The sequence below is a fragment of the Sinocyclocheilus rhinocerous genome, unplaced genomic scaffold (assembly GCF_001515625.1).
Source record: "Sinocyclocheilus rhinocerous isolate Xijiao unplaced genomic scaffold, SAMN03320098_v1.1 scaffold1110, whole genome shotgun sequence".
In the NCBI taxonomy this organism is placed as follows: Eukaryota; Metazoa; Chordata; class Actinopteri; order Cypriniformes; family Cyprinidae; genus Sinocyclocheilus; species Sinocyclocheilus rhinocerous.
Window position 1 is genome coordinate 375,400 of NW_015653168.1, and position 13,454 is coordinate 388,853.

The 13,454-nt window shown below is 39.3% G+C and overlaps 1 protein-coding gene across 14 annotated transcripts in view; it reads left to right on the forward strand.

Annotated features, from left to right (window-relative positions):
* Positions 1-13,454, forward strand: part of LOC107715609 (myocyte-specific enhancer factor 2A-like) — a 105,964-nt gene that overhangs the window by 79,776 nt on the left and 12,734 nt on the right. For 6 of the 14 annotated variants that reach the window (XM_016521752.1, XM_016521751.1, XM_016521754.1 and 3 more), the window contains 3 exons: positions 4,962-5,096; positions 5,162-5,296; positions 7,225-7,450. In XM_016521752.1, coding sequence (XP_016377238.1) covers positions 4,962-5,096; positions 5,162-5,296; positions 7,225-7,450 — 496 coding nt within the window. The remainder of the gene's footprint in view (positions 1-4,961; positions 5,097-5,161; positions 5,297-7,224; positions 7,451-13,454) is intronic. The other 8 variants (XM_016521758.1, XM_016521761.1, XM_016521763.1 and 5 more) reach the window with 3 other exon arrangements.

The following is a 13,454-nucleotide window of genomic DNA, read 5'->3' on the forward strand; positions in this document are numbered from 1 at the left end:
AGAATTCTCTTCTGCTCACCAAGGCTGCATTTATTTGATCCAAAGTACAGCAAAAACAGTAAAATGTTGAAATATTTTTACTATTTAAAATTGCTTTCTATTTGAATAGATTTTAAAATGTAATTTATTCCTGTGATCAAAGCTAAATTTTCAGCATTATTACTGCAGTCTTCAGTGTCACATGATCCTTCAGAAATCATTCTAATATGCTGATTTGCTTTTCAATAATTTTTTTAATTATTATTATCAATATTTAAAACAGTTGAGTACATTTTTTTTCAGGATTCTTTGATGAATAGAAAGATCCAAAGATAAAAATAAAAAAGCTTTGTAACATACACTATACCATTCAAAAGCTTGGAGTCAGTATATGGAGTGCATATGCTTTATGTGTTTGTGTAAAGTTTTTAGATTTTTGTCTGAATTTTAATATTAGAGCAATCCTAGTGATAAACACTTTCTCCAGTTTGACATTTCTGGCAAATCATGTCTTTTTTGATGAGCTTGATTGCGCTTTCTTATGCAAGAGCTTTAACTTGTTTCACAGCATTTCATTTTTCCAGTAATCTTTCCAGTGGCTGTTCAGGGAGTGTCTGAGAGAGGGAAGTTGTGTGTTGTAGAAGAGAAAAAAGGGCTTTTTAAACTGTCTGGTTTCTAAGTATGTCTCTCTGTCCCTTTCTTTCGTTATTTAGTTCTCCTTTTATCTCAAACGCACACACACACACACACACACACACACACACACACAAACATTCAAATGCACTCACTACGCAGTTATGTCGTGCTGGCTTTACGTCAGTCTCTCATTTTTTGTGTGGACTGCCAAAGTTTTATCAATACAGGTCTGGCATGCATTCTATATAAAAAAAAACGAATATTGGCACGAATATTGGCAGCTGTCCCACTGTCCTGTCTCTGAGCCATGCGGGACATGCTGAACAGATTACACAATATGAGTTTTCAGCTCCCTCTCCAGAACTGCTTACGCCAGCACTGCCCACTCTCCCTCTTTCACACACTCACAATCCAGTCTCACACACACACCTAATGAGCCAGCCATCCCCACACTCCGATAACAATAACACTCCATTTCCCTGACAAAACTTACCATATTAGAAAATATTAGAACTGATTAAGAAAATGTTTGTTTGGATGCTTATCTTTAATACACAGTAAAATACTGTCTAGATAGGCAACTCGCAACCATCATCATTTTTTTTTTTTTTTGCAAAGGTTGAAAGGATGTTGCATGCAGTCGCCACCTTGGCCTGTTGATGAGAGATCATGCGCAGCCGTACACTTAAAGGTGTAATTAAGAATGCAAATGATCCGGTTTAATCAAACTCGTGATCAACCTCATGCCCCCATCTGTGCTTGTATTTAATGGATTCACTTGAGTCGCTCATTGGCAGCGTCTTATTTTCTGCTGTAGACAGATTTTGATCGCTACGCATAACGTGCCCTTTTATGGCCGTGCTGACGTGCGGAGGCCGCTGATTGGCTGCATCGTGAGGTGAAGGGGCTGACAGGTGTTGGGGGAGAGGGACACCTGTTTGGACATGTGCTGATTTAGTGATCCATTTACTGGAGCTGCGGGCAGTGTCTGTGGGACACCCAAAACATGCCAAGCCATTTAAGAAGGAATTACCAGCGTGCTATCCCTGTCCTTCAGACTTCAAAGCACTTGGGGGCATGATGCAGTATGGGAATGCACAAATGTGATCTCTTTTGCAAGACAAAAGGCCATACTAGTGCTATTGTGTTGCTTTATTTTGGATAATGTCGCACTGTTTACGATTTTGACTGACAATATGTGACCCTGGACCACAAAACCAGTCATAAGGGTCAATTTTTCAAAATTGAAATTGATACATCAACTGAAAGCTGAATACTTAAGCTTTCCATTGATGTATGGTTTGTTAGGATAGGACAATATTTGGCCGAGATACAGCTATTTGAAATTCTGGATTCTGAGGGTGCAAAAAAATCACAATACTGAGAAAATCGCCATAAACTTCACGGAACATGATCTTTACTTAATATCCTAATGATTTTTGGCACAAAAGAAAAATCTATAATTTTTACCCATACAATGTATTTTTGGTTATTGCTACAAATATACCCCAGCGACTTAAGACTGGTTTTGTGCTCCAGGGTCACATATGATTGATTCTATGCATAATAGACCTTAGTGCCATATTTAATTATGACAGGAAATGAAAACGAGTGTAGGGTTTTCTTTGAAATAACTTTAACTCAGAAATTGCTAGTAAATTTTACAAATCATTACAAAGAAATGGCAAGTAACACTTTAAATATGCAATTTTGAAGTAAAAAGACTGAAATAGTATTTTCTTGTAAAACATACTCTAATAATCTTTGTTTTGTTTACAGCTTTGAATTTTTTTTGCAAAGTAACATTTTTTCAGTCAGAAATTGCTCATGAAATTAAACATGAAAACTTCGAGTAGCAAGATTGAAATAGTGTTTTACTCCAATAATGTTTGTTTTATTTATTTATATATTTTTTACAGTTTACTGTTGGTTAACAACATGCCAATTGTTCAGCTGACAAAACATCTTTCCAAAAGACTTTCAGTAGACAAAATCTCATTCAGAGTTCAGAGTTTTGAAAAATACATTATCTAAGACCTTTATACAGTGCATGCCATTGTATTTCTGTAAGTCTATCCCTCACATCTCCATTTTCATATGTGTAAAATTCAATATGGCATCTGCTCTGATTAAGGTCTATAATGTAGTTCCATCACATTCTTTGCTTGGAAATGTTGTGCTCATCAGCACTGTGTGCCCATGAGAAGGCCGGCCTGGCGGTCTGCGATTTCCACAGGGGCCCCTCCCTGCAGACTCAGGCCCCAGCGGATGGGTGTGTCCCTAGGGTTACTGTGGAAGTCAGCGGCCCTGCCCTGCTCACACAGACCTCGCTGCCCAGCTCCAGCCACAGCGCTTGCCACATAATGAGCAGGTTGGGACTATAATTTGCAGGTCCCGATGGAATCTGTGGCACTCTGGGGGAGAAAGTGCATAGTTTCACTGGTAAACACAGTGTTTCAGAGAGCCACATAGGGCCCTGTAAACAGGAAATGACCCGGGAAGGCGTTGCTCAGAAAAAGCGAGCGAGAGCCACCTTCGGCACCACACTAAATAGCTTTATGGTTTCAGATGGTCCCAGAAAAGCCATGTATCTGTAGCTAGAAGCTGTATACCACTTGCATTTTGTGTTTTGCTTAGGCATAGGCACATTGTGTACATGTATCGATTGTTCCTGTGCATGTGTGTAAATGCAGGTTTGAGTTCACTCCGCGCGGAGCTTGGTTGCATGTTGTTAGATAAAGTAGATAAGGATCAACAAAGATCTCACTCTACAGTCACAGAAATACCAGAGGACAGCAGCTGCACTCTAAAGGCACTCTCACACACACCCACACACATACCTACACTCTCACACACATTGTGATAGATGCAAAGACTAAGGGGCTTGTTAGTGTATATGTGCTTTGCTTCACTTCCTTCCAAACATGACTTTTTCATCTGAAAAAACATGTAACCTCTGCTGCCAAACCATCCTGAGGTACAGTAGTCTTATTACAGGAGCTCTGTGTACAGTAGTAAGAAACAGACCAGGGCATCAAATGAAGATTTCCCTTGTTTGAGAACCTGGCAACCTTCGCTGTCATCTTGTTAATGTAAACGGTGTGATGGGTAAAGGCGAGTTTGAAAAATATGAGGTTAACACTTTACTTCATTATGAAGATATACTGTAATTGTAATGCATTATCTTCTTTTTCCATAAATTGCCTTTCATTAAATTTTCATTTAATTACCAAAAATGAATTGTAATTGTATTAAATTATCTTCATAATTAATTATAATGCATAATAATGCATGAAATTTCAAAGATGTATTTCATAAATGATCATTATCATTATTTTCATAAATACTTGATAATAGGCTACAATGCAATTTTTGTCTGGTAATGTTTATACTGTACCTTTAAAGGCTGTAACGCATTACCGTACATTAAATTGTGTGTTGTGATAATGCTTTTTTTAATATCTACCATGTAAATATTAAAATGCATTATACAGGCCTTAAGTAATGTGTTACCAATAGACTCCCCTCTGACAATAGAAATACAGACTTGTATTTATTAAAAAGTACAAAAAAGCTTCCGTTCCCTCGAGGTAAAATGGCTAATATTACAGCAGGTGCTCTGCCCTTTGCACTTTGCTCTTAGAATAATCAGTCCTCTCCACACTTAAATAAATGTTAGTGACCGGATTTGATAATCTGTTCAATTCGTACATTGCTTTCATTCTGATAGGCTCCTGTGAGTGGCAGGTGTGCTGAATTACAGCGAGAGAGCTTCTAAAGCACTGCACTGTGGGATCCTCTTATGTGTGTGTGTCTTCCAGCTGGGTGGCTTATGATAACTGAAAGATAATTAAATATGCATCACAACACACACATGCAGAGGGAAATGTATGTTCCTAAGAAAGAGAGCAAAGAGGAGGAAGGGAGAGAAACGCAGAGAGAGAAAAGACGATTTGGTTTTCCCCAGCCTAATGTTTTTAAGGGAAAGGATAAGGAGTGGCAATTCAATTTCCTCCCCAGGGGCTAATGCAATAGGCATGGTGCAACCATCAGCGTATTAGCTCTTAATGTATTTGCCAAATTATCCATTGAACTGTTACCAGTGCAATTTCAACATCCTGATCACAGCATGCAATTGTAGCAAAGTTCAGAAACTGCATTTCTTTATTACATTCTGTGAATTATGCATTTTATCAACATGTTCTGCCCTAGATTAATTAAGTAGTTAACTGTCATATTCACTAATCAATCAATTGTTTTTTCATTGTTTAAATGAACCCAACGATAACAGCTGTTTGGGTTTACGTATGTCTATGTATGTGTGAATTTTCCAATTTCATTTTCAGAAATTAAGAAACAAAGGCCATAATGACCAGTGTGCCAGTCCTGACCCAGATGACTGTTTCGGTCACAGTCCCCTCATGGACGACCGTTTCGGCAAACTAAACGAAGAGAGTGATTTAATGTACAAGCGCTGTGGTGTAAGTACTGCTTCCTCCCTGCCTTTTTGTGTTGATCCTTCTTTTTATGTTGATGTTCACTACAGGCGCTTAACAAGAAAGAACACAGAGGCTGTGATAGCCCGGATCCTGACGCCTCATATGTCCTCACCCCTCACACAGAAGAAAAATATAAAAAAATTAATGAAGAGTTTGATAATATGATGCGAAATCATAAAATCGTAAGTAAATGCAATGTTTTTGCTTGGCTTTGTGGCAGAAAGGATACTCCCCCCCCTTCCCCCCCTTTTTTCATTGCCTCACCCTGCAACCTCTGTCAACAGTTAAGGACTTTTTAATTTATTTTTTAAAGCATAGTTTTTTCTTTTTTTTTGTCTGTTGGAAGTGCACTTTTCTAATGAATTTTACAGCCTTTTTCTCTCACCCTAATAAGATCACATTGTTTAAACCTTTCACATTAGTAAGATCACAAGCTTATTTGATCGATTTCTAAAATAATAAACACTTTTTAAATACTGTACATACAGTAAGGTATAAAATTGCGATTTTTACTATTTGTAGTCAAGTATGTTGTTTTAAATGACAAATTATAGAATTTAAGTGAAAAGTTTAATCAGCATTAAATTTACATCACCGATTAGCTTATATTAACATGCACAAACCTGTCCAAATTTATGAATGTAAAAGATTTTCGGTGTGGATTTTTGTCCCCCACTGTATTTAAAAAAAAAAGTTTAGTACAAGTGTGATCTATTTACAGTATTATTATTTTTTTCGGACAGAATGTCTCTATGTCCTCCTTCTGGCTAGAATACTGACAGATTCATTGGTTGAGGTAATTGATGTGTTCTTCCCAGCACTCGCCCCAACAGATCTGGAAATTTATTATTTTCTCTCAGTGCTGTGCTCTGTCCAGGTCATGTGATGGAGAAGATTTGCCATTGTATACAGATGGAGAGACTCTCACTGTTTCTCCTCCACTAATTAGAACTGATTTCTTTTAGTCTCACTCTTTCTGGTGGGTTGCAACACCTGGGTTTGTTTGTTCATCTCCCTAGACAATTTCTAGAGTCCTAGCACAATCAAATAGCTGAACCATTTTCAAGTCCAAGCTAGTAACAAATAAATCTGGGAGTATTTAGCTACAAAATCTCTTTTTGCACATATTTTTTATTTTATTTTTTTTAACTGAGACAATAGTGATCTTATTGGGTGTTGACCAATAACATTCTGCACCTTATAGTGGGTGCCAGATGATTGTTTTCACTGCACCGAATGGACATGAACAAAGCTCGAGTTCTGTGTCATTAACACACTAATATTCTCACTAACTGGCTCGCTGCACTATTAAGTGAATGGACACTGTCCCTGCTCACACTCACTCTGGATAACTGGATGGATAGTCAGCAATGCACTGCCTGTTGATATGATTAAGATGCCAGCGTTGCTGTCAAACGATGTAGTTATTTCACCTCTTTTTTTCCCCAATATAAAATGTATGTATATTGATTGATTTAAAAAAGTGTGTTCTTTGTGTGTTTATTTGTTTTGTTTTGTGAAAATGGCCAAGTGCAGTGCTGGCTATAGCCAAGCTTTTTCAAGATATTTCCCAAATTTGCATGCCGTCGTAATATTTCTCATCCCAAGATGTTGTTTTATGTATTGAACCTGGGTCAAAATTGGTGTTCCGAGCACAGTGAAAATGACTCCCAATAGGATAATTGTTTTCCAGGAGTATTTCTCACTTTATGCCGGGCTTTTTGGACAGCCCAAGGTGATCCGGAGATCTCCCTCCTGAGATTACATTTTTCCACCTGGCAATCTATCTCCTGTTTTCCTCTATTGTATGATAAAAGCGCCAAAGCTCAGGGGTCATCTTTCACTTCTAGTAGAAGCCTGAAGATATGTGCAGCGTACCATTATGGGCCATTCTACCTGAATATCCAGGCTAAATGAATCCGAGCGCTGCACAGAACCAACTGGCCACCATTCTCTGATTGTACAGTTTCTTGTTGAGATATAGTTCAGTTATCTGTGTGAATGTCAATTTTGATACTGGGATATTTAGATGAAATACAAGCATGACAGGTTGCTTTAAGAGTCTTTGATGCCTCCCACATAAAGCCCTATGTGTGTGTCTCTCTTCCAGCCGACGGCCTTGCCCCCGCAGAACTTCTCCATGCATGTGGCTGTGCCAGTGACGAACCCCAACGCCATGTCCTACAACCCCGGGGCCTCTCTGAGCAGCCAGAGCCTGTTGGCCGCCGCTGCCTCTCTGAGTGACGGTGCCATGCTGTCTCCTCCTCAGGGTTCCCTGCACAGAAACGTAGTGTCTGCCGGGCCCCCACAGAGGCCCCCCAGCACAGGCAGCGCAGGTTAGTGCTATTCCCTCTACGTTCTTCCATTTCTACCAGCAAAAGTGGGGCAGATTCTGGGATTTTAATGGCTTGTATATCAAGAGATGTGTTTTCTGTCTTATTGCTTTGCTTTGAAAATTCAATACAGATGTTGTTTTTTTACGTCTCACATTAAGAAATCTGTAGTAATGGAAGAGTAATGTTGTTTCCCAGCTGCTATGCACAGACATCTATATGTTTCTTGCTATGCTTTGTGTTTCACACCTTCTCAGCACAAGTATGAGTGGAACGGAAGTGAGATCAATTAGTAGTCTCCTGGAAGTGGTCTCCATGACGACTGCAGGCTTTAATACCATCTGATCTTTAAGCTGGTCTGACAACAGTGGGCTCTGTGGCTGGGCCGCACCAGCCCTAGTGTGAATAATGAGAGACAGACAGACAGAATGACTGTCATGCAAATAGTGGATGCATTTACAGTAAATGTGTTTCTGTTACGATAGATGCAACAGAAAGCTTTTTAGATTTATACTGAACCCCGATGAGGAACCTTGCAACCTTAAAATCCATAAATAGCTGTTTTGCATTTGGCCCTTGTACGCCTTATACTGTACGTCTTCAAGTTATAACACGAGTGTTAAATGCATGTTTTTCTGCACTGGACACATTAGTCATCCTTTTATCTCTGTTGCTATGTAGGGGGGTGGCATGATCATAGTAAAGTGCAAAAACACTGCTGCGCTGCATCGCTGCAAAATAATGTTTGATGTTCCAACAACACCCATTACTGACCTCAACAATACCCAAACACTCACCCTTCACAGGCCGGCACACGCTCTATGGAGGTTGTATTCGTCAGTACAAATACTGCTTGAAATCACAACAGCATGATTTGAGATTATCTTATGTAGCTGAGATTCCATGATTCAGATTTGTTTATGTTCTACATTTCTATGCTTTGATGTTAGTTTGTTCGTTTCTATGAGTGCTTGCCTTTTGAATATCTTTGAGATAAATCTAAAAGTGAAACTGAAAATATTAAAATAATTTTAAAAAAAAACTGTTTTCCATTTTAATATATTTTAAAATGTTTTTTTTTTCCTCTTGTAATGGCATAGCTGCATTTTCAGCATCATCACGCCAGTCTTCTGGGTCACAAGATCCTACAGAAATCATTCTAATACGATGATTTGGTGCTCAAGAAATGTTATCAATGTTAAAAGCAGTTGTGCCGTTTAATATATTTGTGGAAACCATGATAACGTTTTTTCAGGATTCTTTAATGAACAAAACAGAATTTATTTGAAGTAGAAAATATTTGTAGCAATATAAGTTGTTACTGGCACTTTTGATACATTTTATGCATCCACGCTGAACAAAATTACTACAAACATTTGAACAGTGAGATAAATCTAAAAGTGAAACTGAAAATATTAAAATAATAAAAAATTTCCATTTCTGTTTTCCATTTTAATATATTTTAAAATGTTTTTTTTTTCCTCTTGTAATGGCATAGCTGCATTTTCAGCATCATCACGCCAGTCTTCTGGGTCACAAGATCCTACAGAAATCATTCTAATACGATGATTTGGTGCTCAAGAAATGTTATCAATGTTAAAAGCAGTTGTGCCGTTTAATATATTTGTGGAAACCATGATAACGTTTTTTCAGGATTCTTTAATGAACAAAACAGAATTTATTTGAAGTAGAAAATATTTGTAGCAATATAAGTTGTTACTGGCACTTTTGATACATTTTATGCATCCACGCTGAACAAAATTACTACAAACATTTGAACAGTAGTATGTAAAAATGTAGTAAAGTATGTAGTAAAATGATAGGTAATAAAAACTAATAAAAGAAGGAAAATACAAATGAAGCAAAGGTCATCTCCATGATGTGTTTTGGGTGTTTTTACTGTTGTTATGCAGTTGCTGAGGTTGCGTTCTAGATGGTTGCTTGGGCATTGCTATACTGTTGTAAACGTGTTCTAGTTGCTAGGTGGTTGCTGTTGTGTTTTGTGTGGTTGTTGTTTTGTGGCTGTTGACAGGCCTACCTTAAAGTCTGTATGTTATTGCCCCATTCATGACCCGGGTCTCTACTTCAGTTTTTTTTTCTTTTTGATTGCCTGGCAGGTGAAAGTTGTCAGATCACTTAGATAAATAGTATCACACTTCTGCTAAACAAGCCACATTATTTGAGAAATCATTCATGTCGGTAGTACAAGGATGTGTACCAAAGTATAATACTTGTTCAGTACGAGCAATAGCGATTCTTGCTTTAGCAGGTTGGCAGTTTCACTCCTTAAAATTGTGCAACATTCAAATGTGTTTGACACACTAAAGGGAGCAGAACGCTGCGTGTGAAGGCTGGCCTGTCATACACATGTACCCACACACTCGGAGATAAAAGATGCAGATGGTTAATCATCTCATTTTGTGCATCTCATTAGGTGACATGCTGGGTCCCCTCACAGAGCTCGCAGTGCCGAGCGGTGTCGGCTCCAGCCCTGTGGGTAAGTCCTCTGGGGTGACTGCATCAGCTCCTGTGTCAATAGATGTTTCGCTTCACAGGGGTTTCTAAATCCGCTTCCTGTTTTTATGATTGATATCGTTGATTTGTAATAGGGGATATCATTTTCAGGACATATGTCGCCCTCTTTCTTCGTCCTAATGGAGCGGCACCATCTTTACCGCATGCGGCCAGATAAGCGGGTCTCCCTCAATCACTTCTCTTCTGCTTAGAGTATAACTGGCATGTTACAGTAGAGCACACCACCCCCTCTTCTCTCTTGATATTTGGAAATCTAGGCCAAACCGTTATGAGCCAGTGATGGATGTTGAAGTGACTCTGCCCTTTATGAGGACATCAGAAGGATATTATCAAGGGTTTTTCAATGGCTTCTCATGAAAAAAAAAAAATTAGCATATTACAATTATCATTCACAGAAAACCTCAGAGGTTGTGTGTCACAGGCCTCTGAGCCGCATTTTTTCACCCAGATTAAGTTGTGCCAGAGCTGACTTGTGGGTTCGGGCGTTTGATAGAGCGGGTGTAAACAGTCATGTGATGACGGGAAATGGCGGCAGCTGCAAGCGTCTCTGCCCCGCTGTTGGTGTGTACACACACTGTCAAGTCACCAAGGACGCACACAAGGTCATGTGTCCAACTGTTCCTCCCTGACAGTTACAAATACAAGGGTTGCCTCCGTACTCTAGTGGGCCGCTCTGTCTATGTCAGCGATAGACTAGGGCTACTTTTTCAACATTACAAAGCACCCAAACACAAGAGCGTGACTGCTGGAACAACAGGCCGTGCTCTCTCACACGATCTTGAAGATTCCTCCTGCCCTAATTTGCTTCTTTTTTTTCTGGAAAACTTTGAAAAATTATCCCTATAGAAGTCAACCAGGAACATCAGACGTAGTGCAGGTGCAGATTAGATGCAGCTCAGCAAGAAGTTCCGTTCCGTCTTTGTCTGTGTCTGTGCATGAAACGGTTAACTGTGTTTCAGCAGCTGATTCAGACAGGCAGGTAAATAAACTCAGCATTTCCTTTAAGGCCTCGGCCCCCTGCCTCCATCCCTCCCGGCCCCCTCGAGTTTCCTTCCCCCTATTGACAGGTGCATCTGTTTCCTGGTACTGTAGCAGTCCTTATACGGCTGGCGTAAGCCTGCTAAATGCCTGACCCAGCAGAACCCTGCAAGCATTCGGACCATGACATCCCTCTAAGACTGTTATGCACAATGACCAGGCAACCTGTCATAAGCATTCTGTGGCGATGAGAGGCAGGGACAGGTGGTATTTAACCATCTTTTTGCCAACTACACTCACACACACACACACACACACACACAGATATGCACTTACTGAGTGCTGAGTGTCCGAGACTCACTTGATTGTATGTACACAGTGGGAGATAATATTGGCTTTTGTGTCTCCTATGAGATCGTGTACAGTATAACACTCAGAGCTTTTTGGTAATGAATACCTCAGAGTACTTTTTCAGTAACATAGAGGAGAATTCATTGCTATTATGCGCCTGATGCCTCTCATCAGTCTTTTAATAATTGTCAGACATTTATGAGCTAGTCCCCACTAGCATAGTCCCTTTGCGACAGTAGCGTATCTCTGTAGAATCAATATTTAGAGATTTGAAACAAGGATGTTGCTAGATATAAATGACACCCGGGGGTTAGCCTATTAGTGCTATATCATAATGTAAAAATATCTACACCATTTAAATCGGAATTCAATATTTTAAAGGAATGCTAACTTGGCTATTAATGCTGCCGTCAAGGTTTGGTAAAAAGACATACGCAAAAACATACCCTTTGAAATATATTATGAAATAATTAAACATATTGCATTATACAGTATAATAAATAAGAGAATTAGGAAAATTATTGATATAAATAAAAATGGTAAAAAAAAAACAACATAAATACAATTAGTATAAAATTCATCAGTGTCCACAGCTCTTTAGTTTGCTAGAGAAATTAAGTCTAGAGAAGAGCATTTCACGAATTATTAGACTATATACTCATTATAGTTTACTTTACCTCTACCTGATGTCTTAATTATTTAATGTATGTTTAAATAAATCTGTTATGAAACAAGTTATGAAAGCCACTGTCTAAATGAATATATTTAAACAACAAATATAAATTTTATAATTTAGAAGTTAGACTAATTTAAAAACTGCATTATGTGCAATTTACATGTTTGCATACATTAAGTTGAGTGTTAATTATTATATTTAAAAACAATAGTAATTAAATTTAAGTTTTTTTTTTACTAATTGTTAATAGTATTACCTTATAGTAATGTAAAAGGGCTCCCTATAGTTTAGAGCAGGGCTGTCCAAACTCGGTCCTGGAGGGCCGGTGTCCTATATAACCCCCACTTTTGACTTCAAGTGGGTGCAAATACTTTTCCCATAGGCAGACAGTTAGCAGCAGAAGTGAGAGGGAGTAGCGAAATATAGCTCAGAGAGAGCGAGCACAGTCCCGTGAAACTGTCGCAGATGAGTGGTAGAGAAATGGAGTGTGTGACTCTATGCAGGGACGGCGCCCTGTGCTGCCCACGGGAACACTGACGTCTTTGCCGTCATCTCGAATGCATGAAACCACAGCTAGTTTTGACTCTAGTTTGATAAATGTTAAGAATGTTTAGGCCTGTTATCGATTAATATACTTTTGGTGTAGTTTGCTTATTAATTACCCATAATTAAAGCAATTGAAGTTAATGTATTTTTCATTTAGGAAAGATTTGGGGCTATGGCCCAGCCCAGGGTGTCTGGGGGGATTTAAGGTACAGGATGTTCAGTGCTTAGCTGACAGTGGCATTATGGGGTGTGGCGAGGAGCGTGTGCCCAGAGGTCTCAGGCCTTTGGCTCTGTGGTTACATATTGGATCTCCGATCACGTAGCGCAGCTGTTGTTTGTTCCAAACAGCCTCGACCAGTGTGGCTGCCTTGGAGAGGAACCACTTCAGTGCTCCTGTCAGATGGCCATTCCTTGCATACTTCTGATTTTTCACAAGCAGAAGGCACTGGGGGAGCAGAGACATCTCAGAGCAGAGCCTGCAGGAATGCGGCTCACAGCACTCTTCTTCTGCTCTCTCCCCTGTGTAGAGCGACCTCATATTGCCTGATTGAGTTCAGCGCAATGCTCTGATCACCAGTTAAGCCAAAGGAATGGTGAAGAGGATCCAAGCGTTAATCCAAGCACATACACCGGCTCTCCTCTTCGGTGAAAGAAAGCTTTTTCATCATGTTGACATGCCCAGCTGGGGTGCAAATGAATCTTTTTGTTCGTGAAATATCAGGCTCGTGTTGTAGCACAATTCTTTCTCTTTTGAAGCGATTCGGTGTTACCTAACTATGTTGCTGGAGGTCAGGATGAATCATCGGCACTGTGAAACAAAATGGCTTAGTTTCCTCTCAGAGTTCTCTGATATGGAAGCTCAGCACGGTTCCAGCAGAATGTTTGGTTTCGGATCATTTTCATTTCAGATTTTATTTTGTT